The sequence below is a fragment of the Cervus canadensis genome, chromosome 18 (assembly GCF_019320065.1).
Source record: "Cervus canadensis isolate Bull #8, Minnesota chromosome 18, ASM1932006v1, whole genome shotgun sequence".
NCBI lineage: Eukaryota > Metazoa > Chordata > Mammalia > Artiodactyla > Cervidae > Cervus > Cervus canadensis.
The window spans coordinates 8,151,015-8,171,697 of NC_057403.1; the positions used below are offsets into that span (position 1 = coordinate 8,151,015).

The window sequence follows — 20,683 nt, forward strand, 5'->3', positions numbered from 1 at the left end:
AATTATGCGATTAGTGAGGATGTTTGTCCATGTTACAGTGTCAGAATTATATTTTGGCTGATCAAACCCTCACTTTTTAGGTCGGCTGTCTATTGAGCCGGCCCACAGCTCCAATAGTGTCCCCCACTGCCCTTTCTGTCTCCATTCTCTGTCCTGTGTGTCCTTAAACCCCTCCCAACCCCTCTGTCTCCCTCTCCATGAGCTGGTCCCCTTCTAACTGCCCCTGTCTCTTGGGGGGAGGGTGAGCCCAGCTTCCCCCACTCTAGCAAGTTTTCTTTACCCCTTCAGATTCTTCTGAACAACCCAAGACCCCCATCTGCCCAGAGGGACAATCCAAGATTTTTATCAGCCCATCTGCCCTTGTTTTCACAGTCAATTTGAGCACTATTTGATCTGTATTTTAGCTACAAAGCTATGACTATAGAAAGGAAAGGTAACTTTTTTGACATAGGATAGCTGTGATGTTCTCTAGACTCTGGAGAAAACTGGTTAAAATGAATTTTTTTTTCTCTTTGAAAGTGCACAACCAGTTCTTTTTGCATATGGAGTTAAAAGCAACTAACTCGTTGAGACAGCTAGCCTAGGAAAACTTGAGTTAACCTTTCCCAGGCATCCCAGATGACTCTAATGGTACAGAACCTGCCTGCAAGTGTGGAAACGGTGGGTTTGATCCCTGGGTTAGGAAGATCCCCTGGAGGAGGGAATAGCCACCCACCAGAGTGTTCTTGCCTGGAGAGTCCCATGGAAAGAGCAGCCTGGCGGGATACAGTCCAGGGGATCGCAGATAGTTGGGCGCAACTGAGGCAGCTTAGCACAGCGCACAACCTTTACCAAGTCCTTGAAATACACAACCTGCTTTGCCTGAGGCCTCAGCCTTGGGCAAACTAGAATCTCAAACCAAGGGGAAAGAAAAAGGTCAAAGAGACATTTTAAATCTCAAGCAGAAAACTATGTCTCTGTCTGTCCATCTGTGTGTCTGGATTTCTGCATGTCTCACTGTGTGTCTTTGTGTTTGGATAATATTGCTGAGGTCAGTTTGTAAGGGAGATCTAATTCACTTGGCTTTACAAAAGAAAAAGTAAGCACTTACAAATCAAACAGTTACGAGAAATTAAATGAATTTCAGATGCACATGAACTGGGAAATACTCAACATTAAATATCTAGTGAAAACATTTGTTTGCTCATCTAAGTAAGACATGAGTTGAGTCATCAAATTGTGTAATGCTTTTATTGTATTACACTGATTACTGAGAGTTCAATTCCTGCATCAGAAAGATCCCTGGAGAAGTAAATGGCAACCCACTTCAGTATTCTTGCCTGGAGAATCCCATGGACGGAGGAGCTGGCAGGCTACAGTCCATGGGTTTGCAAAGAGTCATACATGCCTGAAGCGACTTAGCACACACATAGGCACTGATTACTGATAATTTCCTCTCATAGAGAAACTAAAGAGATTTTGGATTATTAATGAATATGTTTGCTGCTACCCTGAGATGTTCTCCATAAGAAAGCAAGTGTTTTTAGAAGTTATCACTGGTATTTATGGTCACCAGTCCAAAAAATGCTAATATAAAGGGCAGTTCATGGTTGCTTAAGGAAAGTAGGATCCGTGTTTTAGTAACAAAAGCTATGAGAAAGGAAATTGATTTGGAATGCTCAAAGAAGTGAGTGGGAGCGAGCGGAAGCTGGAAGCAAGTTCTTAATTTCCCAGATCGAGACTCCTAACCCCTGGACCACAGGAGCCAACATTTAGGGCTACGGGCCCTAGTCTGGCCTGCCTCGTCAAGAACAAATTCAGATGATGAGGCAGAAGATAAAGAGTAAAGAAAAAAGTTTATTGAAAGGAAAAGTACATGTGGCAAGGCACATGGGCAACCTCAGGGAGAGAGAGAGACGCCTTTGGGAAGTGTAAATTCTTTACAAAGGTGCAGTTTTCCGGGTCTTCATCTTCCCTCAGGCCAATCACCTTGTTTATTTGCCCTGGTTCATTAGTCTCAGGACCCTCCCTGGAGTGTGCATGCACACCTTAGCCAAGTTGGATCTCAAAGTAAAGGCTTCTGGGAGGAGCAAGACTCATTATGGCCTGGAATAATCCTGTGAGTTTTGGCTCCAAACAGGCTTTCTGGGCGTGTATAGTGTCTCCCTTAACAAACAGGGTTTTATCCTTTCTTTGTCCTTGCCATAATTATTCCCTGAGATTAGAGAATGACTGTCTATTTACCCTGTTTTTGTTGGGTGTAAATTCCTCAACTGGAGCCATGTATCTCAGGGAATGCAAAGGGGAAGATGACAACATTCAAGACATTTAACATGGAGGCCATCAGTCTCCTACCAAAAAATTGCATTTTTTTTAGGGAGAAAGAAAGTAGGTCTGACTTACAGGTGGCTGTTTCTAAATGAAGAAAATGATTTAATTAGAAAGAAAAAAGAGTTTTTGTTCTAAGTGGACCCCCAGGAAAAGAGGCCCCAAAAGGCAAAGTCTTTATATGATCTGTAACAATCTGTCATTTGACTCCTGTCAGTGTTGTTGCTTGACTTTGGGAAGCATGTGATGAGGTGTTTCAAAGGGATCTATTTCCTCTTTGTCCCCCTTCTGTGCTGGATTCCATCGGATGCCTGATTTTTGGTCCATGTAGAACAGCGCTGACACCTCCAAAGTTTATTTTGGACCCAGCCTGGTTCTCTTCCTATTTGCTGCACTTGGGAGACCTCATTGGAAGAAGGGAAAAGACTGGCAGCTCTTCGATTGCATTTGGTGTCTCAGATCCTACACAGAGCTGCCTTCAACCTGTCTTCCTGTTCAGAGCCCTCAGCTCTTCCTGTTGTTACTTCTTTTGCCACATCCTTCAGGGGTGTGTGTAACAGGAATGTAGTTTGGATCTTCTGTGATTGTAACTCAGGAAACCTGTAAGGACAGTGGACATTGAGGTCCTCTCTTGGACAGGACCTGAATTGATGTGTTGTTGGTGCCTTGGAAACGATTTCCAGGAGTAAGACAGTTACACAGGTCAGTTCTGTGTCTGATCTGAAGTTTCCTTTTTACACTCCTGGAGTTCACTGTAACTTTTTGTCCTCTGTTCTGCCCTGGTGGGCCCTGGTGGTTCAGAGCATGTATGCATCTGTAAGTCTCGGTTTCAGTCCTGCTTTTGCTCATTTACTTTCATGTTCCATGGAGCTGTGTTCAGGAACCCTGTGCATCCACTGCCTTTATTTATAAAATTGAGGTAATTAGTGCTGTTAGGTGGCATAGAATGTTGCCTGTTTTACAGAAAAGGGCTGAAGTTACTGTTTGGGGGGTTTTTTTCCTGTGCCATGAGGCAGGTGGTATCTTAGTTCCCCATTCCTGGATGGAATCTGTGCCCCCTCCAGTGTATGTGCGTAGTCCTAATGACTGGACCACCAGGGAATTTGCCTCAAAGATTACTTTTGCTTAAAGAATATATTTACTTCCTGTCTTGCTTCTTGTGTCATCTCTTTGTCTACTTTGCATCTTGTGTTTTTTTATTTTACTTTTCATTTTTATGAGTGTTGTATCTGACTCTAGTTAATATGTTTTCAAATAATACTTATGTTTTTATAGCAATGTATTACATTAAAAAAACATTTTTTTTTTTTTTGGTTGCACTGAGTCTTTGTTGCTTCAGGGGCTTTTCGCTACTTGTGGCAAGCAAAGGCGACTCTCTGCTTGCAGTGCACGGGCTTCTCATTCTAATGCCTTCTCTTGTTACAGTGTGTGGGCTCTATGCCTGTGCTCAGTAGTTGTGACTCCTGAACTCTGGAACACGGAGTTGTGGCCTACAGGCTTAGCTCCTCCAAGGTATGTCGGAACTTCCCGGATGAGGGATGGAACCCTTGTGTGTTAATTAGCAGGTGGATTCCTTACCTCTGAGCCACAAAGAAGGCCCCAAAGCTTGTTCCTTGACATATATCTTGGAACCAACGAACTGAGTACGTTAAAGTTACTGTATAGATAGGGAATTGCTGTACTGAATGACTGTTCTTTAAGTAGAGAATGTTCTGTTTGTTAATTTTTTGTTATTTAAATATGGTGGTCTTTATGTATTACACAATGTAACTGACATGAACCACTTCTTAAAGTCATAAAATGCCCATACATCTATCTACTGATAGATTTATAAGAGGTATTTAGACAAGTTTTCTTTTTTTTTTTTTACATTATTGTAGGGAATTCCCTGAACAGTTGTCAGCTGCCATTTATGTTTTCCATTATTCATTAAAGTGCTTCTTTTGGATTATTTACCATTACAGTTTATTACCTGTTAATGAATACTTGCTTAGTCGATCATTCTGTCTGACTCTTTGTGATCTCATGGACAGTAGCTTGCTAAGCTACTCATCCATGGAATTTTTTTTAAGGCAAGATAGCTCAGTGGGTGCCATTTCCTTCTTCAGGGGATCTTCCCCACCTAGGGATTGAAGCTCCCTCTCCTGTTGTCTCCTGCATTGGCAGGCTAATTCTTTACCACCAAGTCACCTATGTAGCCCTGTCTGTTCTTTACCAATTACTTATGTATAAGTGTGCATAACGTGTGTGCAATATACTATTTTTTCTTCTCAATTATGAGACAGCAGTATGTTTCCTACCAAGTAGAATGAGCTTAGAGGTCATGGTGCAAAAATACCCTTTTCTTTGAGAACTGACATGAGTTTGGATAAAATGAATATGTTCTGAGTGTATCTTTGAAGCTAGGCTACCCTAAAACTAGTTTGGATCACATGTGATTGCTCTTTCGTTTTTAAAGAGTTCTATTTGTTGAGCATTTCAAATATTTTTAAGAGCATTGTTGGGAAGATGCATAATTCTGTTCAGGATGGGTATGACTTTTGGTATAATACCATGTATTCAGCATGAGACAATTTATTTATGCATTGTAATTGATAGAATACATATGGTGTTTTATATCTTGTAGATGTGTCTCAAATACGTATGATCAAGAAATTACAGGCAAAAGGAAACAGTGGTAAAGAAGAAATTTTTCAAAGAGTGGTGTTTGGAAGATCCAAAAGTTGTGAAATCAAAGATTTTTTCCTCAGGAAGATACAAGAAAATATGCATGATTTTGAGTCTCTGTGGACAGATGATGAAAGAAATGACAGAGAAATGTCTATATCCCACAGCAAAAATCTCACCGATAGAAGAGATCATGATAGTAGAAGTGATGCAGGAAATAAGCCTGTTGAAAGGCATAGATCAAGCTTTCAAGATCAGTTGCAGATACTTGAATCTGTAGGGACAGTTTCTGAATGTCATCAGGTTGTGGCAAATATCAACAGTAGCACCTTAGGTTTACCACCTCAGAGAACTCGTAGTGTCCGTAAAGGCAATTCTCATAAACGTGAGAGTGCTGTTATGCATCCCTCAGAACTGGGACCAGACCAGAAAGCACACAAGAAAAAAACTTACAGTTGTAATAAGTGTAACATGACTTTTCTTCAGGACTCAGAACTCACTAGACATCAAAGGATCCATACAGGAAGAAAAGCATATAAATGTAACATATGTTGTAAGGCTTTTAATGATAAATCGACCCTTGTAGTTCATCAGAGAAATCATACTGGAGAGAAACCATATAAATGTGATGTATGTGGCCACTGCTTTAAACAGCATACACACCTTCAACATCATCGGCGAGTTCATACTGGAGAGAAACCATATAAATGTGATGTGTGTGGAAAGGCCTTTAGTCGAAAAGCAAGGCGTACAGTTCATCAGACCCTTCATACTGGAGAGAAACCGTATACATGTGAAGTATGTGGCCGTGGCTATACTCGAAAGTCACACCTTGGAATTCATTGGAGAGTTCATACCGGAGAGAAACCATATAAATGTGATGTATGTGGAAAGGCCTTTAGTGTAAATGCAAGGCTTGTAGTTCATCGGAGAGTTCATACTGGAGAGAAACCATATAAATGTGATGTGTGTGGCAAGGCCTTTAGTGTAAATGCAAGGCTTGTAGTTCATCAGAGAGTTCATACTGGAGAGAAACCATATAAATGTGATGTGTGTGGAAAGGCCTTTACTCGCAAGGAAAGCCATGCACTTCATCAGATCCTTCATACTGGAGAGAAACCATATACATGTGAAGTATGTGGCCGTGGCTATACTCAGAAGTCAATATTTTTAATTCATTCGAGAATGCATACCGAAGAGAAACCATATAAATGTGATGTATGTGGCAAGGCCTTTAGTGTAAATTCAAGGCTTGTAGTTCATCAGAGAGTACATACTGGAGAGAAACCATATAAATGTGATGTGTGTGGAAAGGCCTTTAGTCGAAAAGCAAGGCGTACAGTTCATCAGACCCTTCATACTGGAGCAAAACCATATACATGTGAAGTATGTGGCCGTGGCTATACTCGAAAGTCAATACTTGTAATTCATTGGAGAATGCATACCGGAGAGAAACCATATAAATGTGATCTGTGTGGCAAGGCCTTTAGTCTAAATTCAAGGCTTGTAGTTCATCGGAGAGTACATACTGGAGAGAAACCATATAAATGTGATGTGTGTGGAAAGGCCTTTAGTCAAAAAGCAAGATGTGCAGTTCATCAGACCCTTCATACTGGAGAGAAACCATATACATGTGAAGTATGTGGCCGTGGCTATACTCAAAAGTCAAAACTTGTAATTCATTGGAGAATTCATAGCGGAGAGAAACCGTATAAATGTGATGTATGTGGCAAGGCCTTTAGTGTAAAGGCAAGGCTTGTACTTCATCAGAGAGTTCATACTGGAGAGAAACCATATAAATGTGATGTGTGTGGCAAGGCCTTTAGTGTAAATGCAAGGCTTGTACTTCATCAGAGAGTTCATACTGGAGAGAAACCATATAAATGTGATATGTGTGGAAAGGCTTTTAGTCGAAATTCAGGCCTTGTAGTTCATCAGAGAGTTCATACTGGAGAGAAACTGTGTAAATGTGATGTATGTGGACAGGCCTTTCGTCGAAATTCAATCCTTGTAATTCATCGGAGAATTCATACTGGAGAGAAACCTTACAAATATAACAATTGGGACAAACATTTTAGTGCACAGTCATCCTTATATTGCCATCAGGCAGTTCATACAGGAGGAAAAGTGTAGAAATGTAATTTATGTGGCAAAGTCTTCAGTTCCAGGTCTTTGCAGTTCATTGGAAACATATTGGGGAGAAACCATATAAATAATGAGCTATGTGGCAAGGCCTTGAGTCAAACGGCAAACCTTGCGTTTCATCGGAGAATTCCTACTGGATAGAAACCATGTAAATGTGATCTCAGTGGCAAGGCCTTTAAATGCAAACCTTGCAGTTCATTGGAGAATTCATACTGGAGAGAAACCTTACAAATGTAACCATTCTGACAGATGTTTTACTGCACAGCTAGCCTCACCATTGTGCAGTTCAAACAGGAGGGACAGCATAGAAATGTGATGTATATGGACAGTGCTCGAAATGACCATCTAAGAAATCAGATAATTTATAGTGGAGAAAAATGTTACAAAGACAACAATCATGAGAAACATTTTAGTGCAGATGTAATGAGTGTAGCAAAGCCTTTAGTCAGAGTTCAGGCCTTATAATTAATCAAAGAATTCATACTGTATAGAAACCATACAAATGAAAGAAATCTGGTGTAGCTTCTAGTGCATGTTCATCCTCAACTGACTGTTGGGCAGTTCATACACGAGGGAAGCCACATAAATGGAATTTATATGACAAACCCTTCAGTCATAAAATATATCAACTTTTTGACCCTCAGAAAAGTCAAACTAGAGGAAACCTCCTGAATGTGGTAGGTGGGACAGAGCTTTGGTTCTGTGTTCAGACATAACTAACCATCACGTAATTAATTCTGAATGGAAATCTTACCCACTTAGTGCATGAGGTAAGTCTTTTGGAAGGCATTCAGTTATTTACAGAACATGAGAAAATTCATACTGGTGAGAATCCATACATTTAGAGCACAGTCCGTCCCTCCAATCTTAACATTAAGATTGGAGGAAATCATGTAAATATAATGTGTGTGGCCAGGGCTTCAATAACAGGTCTCATCTTTCCCATCAGCAGAGAATTCATAATGCAGAGACACAAATGTAAGAGTGTGGCAAATCCTTCAGGTGGCATTCAGGCCTCAAAAGACATCAGGTGATGGACTGGAGAGACCATCCGAATGTAATCAGTGTGTCCAGGCTTTTGTCAGGTGTTTACACCTTAGGCTTCTTGAGAATATTCACACTGGATAGAAATTATGTCAGTGTAATGAGTGTGTCAGGGCTTTTAGACAATAATCCTAAGTCAGGATTCAGTAAAGAAGTCATTCTGGAGAGAAAGCTTACAAGTGACATGAGTGTGTAAAACTTTACTTGGGGCTCACATTGCACCAGCCATCAGATGATCCATACTAGAGAGAACCTTACCAGTGTACAGAGTATGGCAAGAACTTTAGGTACTGCCTTAAACACAGTATTCACAAAATACTTTATACTTTGGCAGTTTTATACTTTACTTTATGCTTTATGGATGTTTTCACAATTACTGCTCTTTAGGTGTGTAAGAATACATATCCTGGGGTTAAACCACACAAATATAATATTTATGGGAAGGATTTTACCAAACATCCAAGTTCGGGAACATTCTGGAGCAGTGCTCAGATGCAATGGGAGTGGGAAAATTTTCACTTTGAGTTGAAGTCTTAGACAAGACTCCATAGTGAAGAGGAGTCTTGGAAACGGACAGGCAAGGGCTTTCTGGAGGGTTCAGAGTACACTAGACTTCAGAATATATCTTTCTGAGAAACCACACAAAAGTAATGTACACACTGAAGCTTTAACTCAAAGATCAAAACTGTGGAACGTGAAAGGAGAGCAAACTTAGACAGGTAATGAATATTGTGTAGTCTGTTCCATAAAGAAGTGATTCATGTGTGTCAGAAACTGTACACTATACCGAATTTGGAAACATGTTTAAGAAAACAATATTTCCTCAAGATTCCTCCCCCAAAATTCATATTGGAGAGAATCCTTATAATTGTAATGAATTTGGCCAACTTTTGTGACAGTTCTAACAACAGATCACAGAAGAGAGAATTCATTTGAGGAATAAATAAATCAGTTCTCCAGCACTAACGTACGATATAACTGCAGAATAATTAAGTATGTTGAAACTTAATCACACGTGTGGAAATGGCCCATTATCTTCAGTGTGTGTTTAATTACTTGAATTTTCTTGAGAATGTCACATTATTGTTTATGACATTTCCTGAGAGTTTTAAATTCTTATAGCTTTCTTAGAGACTTTCATGATGGTCTCTGCAAAGAAATCAGTAAGATGAAGGGGCTGATTTCATTAGGTGTGGTTCATTTATATCTATCCTGGTAAAACAGGGACACTGAGATATATTCAATGGTGTGTGAATTAGGATCAGCGAGGGACAGAGAACCATGTAAAACCATGACATGACTCAGCATGCTCTTTATGTTCAGGGCGCCCTTCTGTACACAGGTCACCATGGTTAAAGGACTGAATGCTCTACCATCTGACCATGACAAGAGCAGGCTGGACATTGAGGGGCTTGGGCTTTTCATGGGAGGTGGGTTGACAGGTTACTGGGGACTGATTGTGTGGGAGAAATAGTACCAGGGAAATGGTGGTCCTTTACTCAGAATGTATCATAAGTCTTGAGCGCTAACAAAGTTTGTATCATTGTTTCCATAACTCGGAGTGATCATGTTTCTTCCAACAACACAGCTTTAATCCACCTCAGTCCTTCGTAACAGAAACCAGCAATGCCCCAAAGACTCTCAAGGTTGAAAGAATCTCTAAGAGTTTCTTTACATGGTGAAATCAAATAGATAATTTTGGGATTATATGCTAACAATACACACTTCAGTTATTCTCTCCACACTTTGTGCATAGCAGAGCAATTATAGATTCTGGCCCTGTAAAACATACCCCCCGTTTGTATGTGCACTATATGATATTTCCCAATTTTATCTTTTGTGCCCAAATTAAAAGTATGTGCCTGATTTACATGAAGTGAGAATAGGAATAAAAGTCATGCAAAAATTAGGAAATAAAAAACTTTGGAAATAAGGGTAAAAGTGACGTGTCTTTTGGAGCTTGGAGCATTCTGGAAAAAAATTTTTTTTTTTTTTTGCTTATTTATTCTTGGCTGAATAATTGTGGCTCATGGGGTCAGGAGCTCAACAGCATATGGGAATTTCCCAGACCAGGAATTATCAGTCCCTTGTCTACTGCATTAGTGGGCGAATTCCTTACTGCTGAGCCACCATGGAAGCCCTGGAAATAATTTAGAAAGCGCACTATATGATGGGAACTTTTTTTGTTTGCTAAACTAGACATTTCACATATTCAGTCCCCAACATTTCAGTTCTTGTTACTTTGCAGTCCCCCACTGGAACAAGATGGCACCAAATAAAATCTAAAAATGTCAGTAGTCAAACATCAAAAAAACACTGTGAGACTGTTTAACAAAACACTGAATGTTCTCACGTGCTTTGAATTTATTACATTCCTTTTCCTGCTGTACACATATTTTCTATTGTATATGGTGTTGAAGATGGTATAAATTATTATTAATCTATTTTTAGACATAAATTGCTATTTACTATCCATTGCCTGTGACATTTTTACACTAGCCTAAGAACATTAGGAACATTAATGTTTGGAAATATTTATTAGGTAATAAATAGAAGTCCAGAGGATATTAAATTCTTGATGTCACATTATAGAATTAAGTAATATGCTCCATTGTTCATATTCTTAGATGTATTTAAAAATAATTTTTTTTTTTTGCAATATTGTGATGTTTTTTGCTCTGCATTGACACAAATTGGCCATAGACATACATATGTCCCCTCCTTTCTGAACCCACCTCCCTCCCCCCCCGTATGTCCAGGTCTTCACAGAGCACTGGCTCTGTCTGGGTGCCCTGCTTCATACATCAAACTTCCACTGGCTCTCTGTTTTACAAATGGCAATATATGTTTCAGTGCTATTGTTTCAAATCACACCACCCTATTTGTTTTTTCAATAGTTTTTCCTTAGCATAATTTTTTCTGTCTGCATTTTGTGACCAAGATTTAATGTTTACGTTTCTTCCCTGCCTTACTCTTAACAAATCCACGTCAGTGGGTTGTTCTGAGACTTTTAGAACATGAAAATGCACATGCATAAGACAGTGATGGGACATAGTAGGTACCCTATAACTATGAAGACATAATTCGTTTAGGACTTGAGTTAATACACAGAAATATTTACAAATAGTGCATAGTTGATAATTGTGAAAATAAATTCTAATGTCTTCTGAAAACATATTTTACATTCTGCTTTGTTGTCCACATGTGACAGTGCTTCCAGACAACAAAGAAAAGAGAAAAATAGATTACAATTTTTAAAGTAAATTGCCTCAGTTCAGTTCAGTTCAGTCGCTCAGTCGTGTCCGACTCCTTGTGACCCCATGAATCGCAGCACGCCAGGCCTCCCTGTCCATCACCAACTCCCAGAGTTTACTCAAACTCATGTCCATCGAGTCAGTAATGCCATCCAGCCATCTCATCCTCTGTCGCCCCCTTCTCCTTCCCCCAATCCCTCCCAGCATCAGGGCCTTTTCCATGAGTCAACTCTTGGCCTGAGGTGGCCAAAGTACTGGAGTTTCAGCTTCAGCATCAGTCCTTCCAATGAACACCCAGGGCTGATCTCCTTTAGGATGGACTGGTTGGATCTCCTTGCAGTCCAAGGGACTCTCAAGAGTCTTCTCCAACACCACAGTTCAAAGGCATCAATTTTTCGGCGTTCAACTTTCTTACAGTCCACTCTCACATCCATACATGACCACTGGAAAAACCATGCTTGACTCAGACGGAACCTTTGTTGCAATGTAATAAAATGTCTCTGCTCTTTAATATGCTATCTAGGTTGGTCATAACTTTCCTTCCAAGGAGTAAGCGTCTTTTAATTTCATGGCTGCAGTCACCATCCGCAGTGATTTTGGAGCCCAAAAAAATGAAGTCTGACACTGTTTCCACTGTCTCCCAATCTATTTCCCATGAGGTGATGGGACCAGATGCCATGATCTTAGTTTTCTGAATGTTGAGCTTTAAGCCAACTTTTTCACTCTCCTCTTTCACTTTCATCAAGAGGCTTTTTAGTTCCTCTTCACTCTCTGCTATAAGGGTGGTGTCATCTGCATATCTCAGGTTATTGATATTTCTCCCGGCAATCTTGATTCCAGCTTGTGCTTCTTCCAGTCCACCGTTTCTCATGATGTACTCTGCATATACGTTAAATAAGCAGGGTGACAATATACAGCCTTGACGTATTCCTTTTCCTATTTGGAACCAGTCTGTTGTTCCATGTCCAGTTCTAACTGTTGCTTCCTGGCCTGCATATAGGTTTCTCAAGAGGCACTCAGGTGGTCTGGTATTCCCATCTCTTTCAAAATTTTCCAGTTTATTGTGATCCACACAGTCGAAGGTTTTCGCTTAGTCAATAAAGCAGAAATAGATATTTTTCTGGAACTCTCTTGCTTTTTTGATGATCCAGCAGATATTGGCAGTTTGATCTCTGGTTCCTTGGCCTTTTCTAAAACCAGCTTGAACATCTGGAAGTTCACGGTTCACATATTGCTGAAGCCTGGCTTGGAGAATTTTGAGGATTACTTTACTAGCGTGTGAAATGAGTGCAATTGTGCGGTAGTTTGAGCATTCTTTGGCATTGCCTTTCTTAGGGATTGGAATGAAAACGGACCTTTTCCAGTCCTGTGGCCACTGGTGAATTTTCCAAATTTGCTGGCATATTGAGGCAGCACTTTAACAGCATCATCTTTCAGGATTTGAAATAGCTCAACTGGAATTCCATCACATCCACTAGCTTTGTTCATAGTGATGCTTTCTAAGGCCCACTTGACTTCACATTCCAGGATGTCTGGCTCTAGGTGAGTGATCACACCATTGTGATTATCTGGGTCGTGAAGATCTTTTTTGTACAGTTCTTCTATGTATTCTTGCCACGTCTTCTTAATATCTTCTGCTTCTGTTAGATCAATACCATTTCGGTCCTTTATCGAACCCATCTTTGCTTGAAATGTTCCCTTGATATCTCTAATTTTCTTGAAGAGATCTCTAGTCTTTCCCATTCTGTTGTTTTCCTCTATTTCATCGCATTGATCACTAAGGAAGGCTTTCTTATCTCTCCTTGCTATTCTTTGGAACTCTGCATTCAAATGGGAATATCTTTCGTTTTCTCCTTTGCTTTTCGCTTCTCTTCTTTTCACAGCTATTTGTAAGGCCTCCTCAGACAACCATTTTCCCCTTTTGCATTTCTTTTCCTTGGGGATGGTCTTGATCCCTGTCTCCTGTACAATGTCATGAACCTCCATCCATAGTTCATCAGGCTCTCTGTCTATCAGAGCAAGTCCCTTAAATCTATTTGTCACTTCCACTGTGTAGTCATAAGGAATTTGATTTAGGTGATACCTGAATGGTCTAGTGGTTTTCCCTACTTTCTTCAGTTTAAGTCTTAATTTGGCAATAAGGAGTTCACGATCTGAGCCACAGTTGCCTAATTACCCTCAAATGGTCATACAGTAATTTGACGTTCCATTACATTGGGCTTCCCTGGTAGCTCAGATAGTAAAGCGTCTGCCCGCAATGCGGGAGACCTGGGTTCGATTCCTGGATCAGGAATATCCCCCGGAGACGGAAATGGCAACCGACTCCAGTACTCTTGCCTGGAAATTTCCATAGATGGAGGAGCTTGGTAGGCTACAGTCCATGGATCACAAAGAGTTGGACACAACTGAGCAACTTCACTGGCACTGGTACATCATTGAGAAGTAGTGACAACTATGTATTATTATATAGTTATATAACTATACTATATATAATTATTGTATATATTATTATACAAGTTTTTCTCAAGTATTTGAAGCTATGTCATCACAAGCATGAAACAAACACTTTTTATAAAGAAGAATGCAGTTCTCATTAAAGGAGATTTTTTTCTAATAATTTTTTAAATATAACTCATTCAATTCGCTCTATGCCTGATACTAACATAACATTGTGAACCTACTCTACTCCTTTCAAATTTTAATAAAAGAGCAAAGACGAGGCGGGGTGAGGTGGATTTATACTGGGGGATGAGGTGGGTATGGGTGTAGGGTACTGCTGGGTCCCAAGAGGATTCAGATCTTTTAAGGGGTCGGGATAAATGACAATTGAGGTACTCAGCCACACATATGCATGTATCCATTCTCCCCCAAACTCCTGTCCCATCCAGGCTAGCACATAACATTGAGCAGACCTCCCTATGCTATACTGTCAGACGTTTCTGTTTTGTAAATGAGTTCATTGGTATCTTTTTTCAGATTCCAAATATAAGTGATGTCTAATCTTTGTCTTTCTCTGACTTATTCACTTAGTATTGAAAGGTTGTTGCTGAGCCTTGAAAGACTCCGGGATTCTTGGCGTCCGGAGGAGAGGAATTCAATCCGGGCCAATGATGAGGTTTGATCGCTCAGAGATTTTGTGTAATAAAGTTTTATTAAAGTATAAAAGACATAGATAAAATTTCTGACATAGACATCAGAAAGAGACAGGAACAGAGCCCCCCTGCTAGTCTTTAGGTGAATGTTATATAGCTACTGCTGCTGATGCTGCTGCTGCTAAGTCGCTTCAGTCGTGTCTGACTCTGTGCGACCCCATAGACGGCAGCCACCAGGCTCCGCTGTCCCTGGGATTCTCCAGGCAAGAACACTGGAGTGGGTTGCCATTTCTTTCTCCAATGAATGAAAGTGAAAAGTGAAAGTCAGGTCGCTCAGTCGTGTCCGACTCTTAGCAATCCCATGGACTGCAGCCCACCAGGCTCCTCCGTCCATGGGATTTTCCACGCAAGAGTACCACTACTAGCAGGCTGCTAATTGGAGAAAGGAAATGTCTCAAAACTTAGAGATTGGCACCAGGCCCCTCACCCACAACATGCATTTTGAGATAACATTGGCACAAGGTGAGTTGTCCCGGGCCTTAAAACGATTGACATGAATCTTGAAGAAAGGCAGGTTTCCAAGCAAATAAATAGTTTCATTAACATAGATTAGGAGAACAATTGTATGAGTAAAACATACTAGTTTGTTGAGCCATTATTGGTTCTGAGTCTTTTAAGCAAACCAACTTGAAGAAAGAGTCTAGGGTAAATACATAGTTCATTAACATAGCTTAATAAAAACATTTCCGTAAGAAAAACGCATTGGTTAGCTCAAGGTTTGGGAAAAGTTAAGTTCAGGTGGAACCAGGTGTCGTCATAGCAACACAGAATTTTAAGAGAAACCTCCTATACAAAATTTAAATTTTGAATAGAGACGGGAAGAATATCTGACACTTGTAATTTGTTTCCTCCTCCTGCCCTTAGAGAAAGATAAAAAACGTTGACACTTGCAGCCTATATCCTCCATTTGGAGACCCCTGACCTTCCTGCATGTTACCCTCTCAGTATGATAATTTCCAGGCCCATTCACTTTGGTGTTTAATTTTGTTTTCCCAACAATGGTAAGTATTTCTTGGATAATTCAGTTCAGTTTGTGTTTAGTACTTCATATGTGCTAAATCCTCAGTACATCTACTTTTGGAATTTCGTGAAGACTTTCCCCCAGGTGTCTGGGCCAAACCATTTTAAGGTAACATCACATCTGTCCACATCCGTGTGTACTGTTTGCATGCGCAACGTGGACAATTCACATGCTACTTTCTTTCTCAGGGCACAGAAAACAACTGCCTGCTTTTTCACTTTTTTAATGAAGAAAGGCTTATTCTCACCAGCTATTTCTTCACTAGAGCACAGCTGGTAAAAGAGATGAGGGGATAATTTAGTTACATCAGTATGATATTTCATTACTCTCTAATTATAAACATAATATCCAGGATGCTGTGCAAAGACTTTTTTCACCGTGATCACCAGAGAAATGGCAAAGTGGAAAAAAAAATTTTCCTAGTATTGAGGCTGCAGAGCAGGGCCCTGTGGGGCTCCCAGGCACAGAAGGCTTTTTGGTTCCCATTTCTTATAGGCAGGACTGCAGTCTCCATGACCTTCTGTGAGTTCCAAAGGGCAGAACAGTTGCTAATCAAAGAAGGATGCTCACGCCGGGTCAATCGTGTCCAACCCTCTTGTGACCTAATGGACACAAAATGGGTTGCCATTTCTTCCCCCAGGGGATCTTCCCGACCCAGGAATCGAACCCAAGTCTCCTATACTGGCAGGTGGATTCTTTACCACTGCAGTGATTAGGAGACCAGACCACCTAAGACCCTGCACACAATTTAATCTTGTCACCAACCCCATCCTTTTTACAACTTTGTAGAGGAAAGAAGAAAACAAGACTGTTACTGCCTTGATCCTTAGCATATATCCCTAGCAGATGATATAACCTCTCCCTACTCACCAGGGAGGGGGCCTAAAGTATTCCCTTTTAGCCTCACACATATATAAAGCCACTCTTACTCCTCCGTAACTCTATCTCTGTGTTTGTATTTCAACTATTTTGGCTTGGCATTTGTGCACAGAGAGCCAAGACTTTGGCATTAGTATAACCTCTGGGTTCTGGTTCAACCCAGACCTCTGACTTGTTGATTGAGAGGAACGTCTTTCAACACATACTGATGTCTCTAAGATGTGACAGGACCAGACACAACACAGCCCAAAGGAACACGCAGGGCCCCTCACCGACGTTCTAAGGTACTACACCAAGGTTCTCAGGCCTTTGTTGTCGTTTTATTATTATTGGGTTAATATTCCTAAGGTTCCATTTTTTAACTATTACATGTGTATTTATCTTCTTTGACTTTTCTTGGTATTATTGTTGTAGTCACATGTTCCGAGAAACAAAGTGACTCAGAAGGACAATGCAGATAGTGGAGTGCAGTTTATTACACTGGCGGGGCCAAGGCAGAGTTGCCTCTTAGCCAAGGACCCCAACTAGTTTTTGTGAAAACCTTATATACCCTAAGTGTACTTGCTCAAACCCACCTCCCCAAATTCCTTGAAACTAGTCTGGACAAGGTAAAAGAGAGATACGATCAAAGTTAACCCATGATTCATGTGTCACAAGACTAGATAAACAGTGGACATTTATCAATAGGACTGTGGTCATATCCCAATAAAAATAATGGAATTCATGACTTTGTTCTGTTACAGAGATAATTAGCATATTCTTTTTTTTTAACAAAATTAGCCACGTTTATTTAAAAGAAACATTACAAATAAGTGTGCAAAATTAAATTTCATGATTAAATACACATAAAAGTAACATGCATACTTTACATTGAAATCCACAGACAAAGTTAGTTGATTACATGACAGTAAAAGAACTGGCAAACTGAGAGCTTGCAGCTGCAGATTTTAATGTTTGCAACCTGAAATCAAAACAAAATTAAGTTTAAAGGGAATTTAAGAAAAATATATACCTCAAGTAGTACTAACAATATAGAGCCCATAACCTATTTTAGTTACCAAATGTTAAAAAAAAGTATGTGCCTCTCATTCCCAGAATGTTAGTGTGCAGCTATTCTTAAAAACAGGGAGAGAAGACGGTGAGAGAGGGAAGTGGAAGCGGCTGGCCGAAGCCCACAGGACCGGGCGCTGCTTTGTTGAGACGCCGGTTTCCCTTCGTATCCTCCGAATTAAGCGATGCGTTCTTCTATGACTCAGTTTTAAAGTCTACGCGTTACTCTGTTCCCTACGAGTAAAGGGGAACTCCCTTTGACCCAGAGTGTTGCCAGGAGGCCACAGGTGCGGTTCACGGGGTAGGCCTGGCGCTGCCTCAACTCCAATGGCGCCAACAAGAGGGGAACATGTGACATGTGGCTCCTGAGGGAGACACCAAGCCTGTGAACTCTAAACTTTGTTCAGTTTAGACGGGAGAAGGGCTTCCTCCCTCCTCCTCCTAAGGCTGCCGGTGTGATAATCCCACTTATATATGGTGAGAAAGAACCAAGATTGCACGTGTGTTCACCTCTCCATCACAAACTCAGCAAAAAGGATGGAATCTGGCGCCACAAATGAATTTCACGTTGTCCCTCCTTTTCTCAACGTGCCCCCAGTTTGTCCGGAGCCCTGGCTGCAGGTGGAGGATGCGGCAGAACCACTGAAGCGGATGGTGAAGCTGGCGGTCAGGTGGGAGTGTCCCCGTGCCCCATTGATTCTTCCTTTAACATTGGACTCAGGAGGCCTGGCTTCGGAAAACAGCCATGAGTGGCTTCAAGACAAGGTCCCGGGCCGTCCCTCCGGCCCATCGTCACCAGCCCCAGGAGCTGGAGGGGCCGCTGGGCGCCCAGGGGCCGCGGTGCTCGTGCTCCCGGTGAAGGGTCAAAGCTTGTCGTTCGTCATCTCCAGGAACTGCGCATACACGTCCCGGACGCACTCTCCCTTGGGGTTGAACAGGAACTTGTAGTAGCTGCCGTCCGCACAGATCGCAATGACAGCGTTTGGCTCTGTTCCAAAGGCACAAATGCATGGAGAGCCTGAGGGGACTTGAAACTCGGAGAAACTCCACTTGGAACTGAAGTATTTTGGAAGGAAACTGGCCGATGCCAAACTTGATTGTTTATTCCTTTTCGGATCTTCGGCTGCAAAAATGTGCACCGTGCCGTGGTCACTGGACACACAGATGAGGGAAGCGCCCTGATTGAAGTTAATGCAATAAATATTAGCTGCTTGAGATCCTCTTCGTAGTTCCTGGATTAAATGCCCTGATGAAGTATCAAGTATTCGTATAAGGGTCCCTTTCTCAGAGGCGGTCGCAAGTCTTGTTCCCTGCAGATTGAGAGCAATGCAGCTCAGGACGCCCTCGTGGGCAGGAATGTCCACCGGTGGCTTCTCGGTGCTGGCCAGGTCCACAAGCTGCACGTGGCCCGTGTGCGTGCCCGGGAAGGCCAGGAGCGAGTTGTTACTGTTGGGGCACAGGACACAGAGACCTTTAGGGTTATAGCAGGTTTCAAAGACGTGTAACTGATGGGGATTATGTGTGAATGTAAAGACTTTGATCATAGAGTCCAAAACAACCACAATTCTATCTCGCCGTAATTTGGCAGCCTTGAGTTCAGTAGAAAATTCTATTTCAATCACAGTTTTCTTCTTCAGGTCAACCCAAATCATCACTTTGTTCGGAGGGTATTTTGGCTTTTTCCCACCACCAACTAAAGCTAAGTAGTTGCAGCGAAACAACATTTCAATATGGCCAACTCCTCCTTCTAGAAATTCTTGCTTCTCCTTTTCCTTCAGTGGATCGGTGTTATAGACTCGGAATCCATTTTCCATCCCACACGCAAAGCATCCATGGTCCTGGTTGAAGCCGGTGTAGAGCAGCCCGTTGCCGTGCGGGTTGCAGGGCAGGAGGTTCATGGCGCCGCGGGATCCACCGCGCCTCAGAGCGGCATGCCGCTCTGGGAGGTCGACCGCTGGGATCCGTCAGGCCAGCGCCCACGCTGCCGCGGCGGGAAGCGAAAGTCCCACCGCCTGCGCGCGCAGCCAGGGAACCGCGGAGCGCCGAGCAATCCACCCGCGGCCTGCCGGGCGTGGGAGGGAACCAGCATATTCTTTTAGGCAAAGGCGAGTCCAAGTACAAGTCCTGAGGCTCTTTTATCCAGGGAGTCTGGTTTCCCATTGGTATGCCACTTCTATAGACACCGGGCACAAAGTTCAGAGTCCATTGGGAGGGTGACCATGCGTGTAGCCTAATGTTTGCAGCCTGGCCTAAGACGGAGTCCAGCTCTGTCTGTTTCCTCCTTCATTATAGCTTATGATGACAGAGGTGAAGCTTACTTCAGATCCTGTAATTATGGAAAAGAGCAAAGATTAAAAAATTCTCCCACTTCACTTCTAGGAAAAGGCTTACTGCCAAGAGCCACCCTTCCCCATTATCACTAACTTAAGACCCCCCACCCCCCACCCCACTAGGCCCCTTGTTTCCTTGGGAAAAAACCAGACACACCCTCCACAAATTCCCAGTCTATGCCCTATCAGTGATGTGTTGTTGTTCCTGTTGTTTAGTCGCTCAGCCATGACTGACTCATTGCAGCCTCGTGGGCTGCAGCATGCCAGGCTTCCCTGTCTTTCACCATCTCCTGGAGTTTGCTCAAACTCATGTCCATTGAGTTGATGATGCCATCTAACCATCTCGTCCTCTATCATTCCATTCTCCTCCTGCCTTCAATCTTTCCCAGCCTCGAGGTCTTTTCCAATGAGTCCGATATTTGCATCATGTGGTCAAAGTATTGGAGCCTCAGCTTCAGCATCAGTCCTTCCAATGAATATTCACCGTTGGTCTCCTTTCAGATTGACAGGTTTGATCTCCTTGCCCTCCAAAGGGCTCTCAAGACTGATCTCCAGCACCACAATCCAAAAGCATCAATTTTTCTCTGCTCAGCCTTCTTTATGGACCAACTCTCACATCCCTTTTTTAACCACACCCCAGGCTGACTACTGGAAAAACCATAGTTTGTCTATAGGGACCTTTGTTGGCAACGTGATTCCTTTGCTGGCAACGTGATTCCTTTGCTTTTTAATACACCATCTAGTTCTATCGTAACTTTCCTTCCAAGGAGAAGTCCCCTGCCTGCAGTCCCCTTTAACAGTGATTACAGTATCGAATTAGTTTCCTCCGCCCGC

At 42.0% G+C, this 20,683-nt stretch overlaps 2 protein-coding genes across 10 annotated transcripts in view; one reads left to right on the top strand and one right to left on the bottom strand.

The window, feature by feature from the left end:
• Positions 1-20,683, top strand: part of LOC122420590 (zinc finger protein 665-like) — a 161,995-nt gene that overhangs the window by 56,780 nt on the left and 84,532 nt on the right. For 4 of the 9 annotated variants that reach the window (XM_043435856.1, XM_043435857.1, XM_043435859.1 and 1 more), the window contains one exon: positions 4,934-10,096. The exons of 3 other annotated variants lie outside the window; for them this stretch is intronic. In XM_043435856.1, coding sequence (XP_043291791.1) covers positions 4,934-7,107 — 2,174 coding nt within the window. In that variant the 3' untranslated portion in view covers positions 7,108-10,096. Of the gene's footprint in view, positions 1-2,000; positions 2,099-3,732; positions 3,820-4,933; positions 10,097-20,683 lie in introns of those variants that run through there. 2 more of the 9 variants (XM_043435863.1, XM_043435862.1) reach the window with 2 other exon arrangements.
• LOC122420655 (WD repeat domain phosphoinositide-interacting protein 3-like) lies at positions 17,240-19,488 on the bottom strand. Its single transcript, XM_043436045.1, has one exon. The coding sequence runs from the start codon at positions 19,415-19,417 to the stop codon at positions 18,383-18,385; it is 1,035 nt and encodes a 344-aa protein (XP_043291980.1). The 5' UTR covers positions 19,418-19,488; the 3' UTR covers positions 17,240-18,382.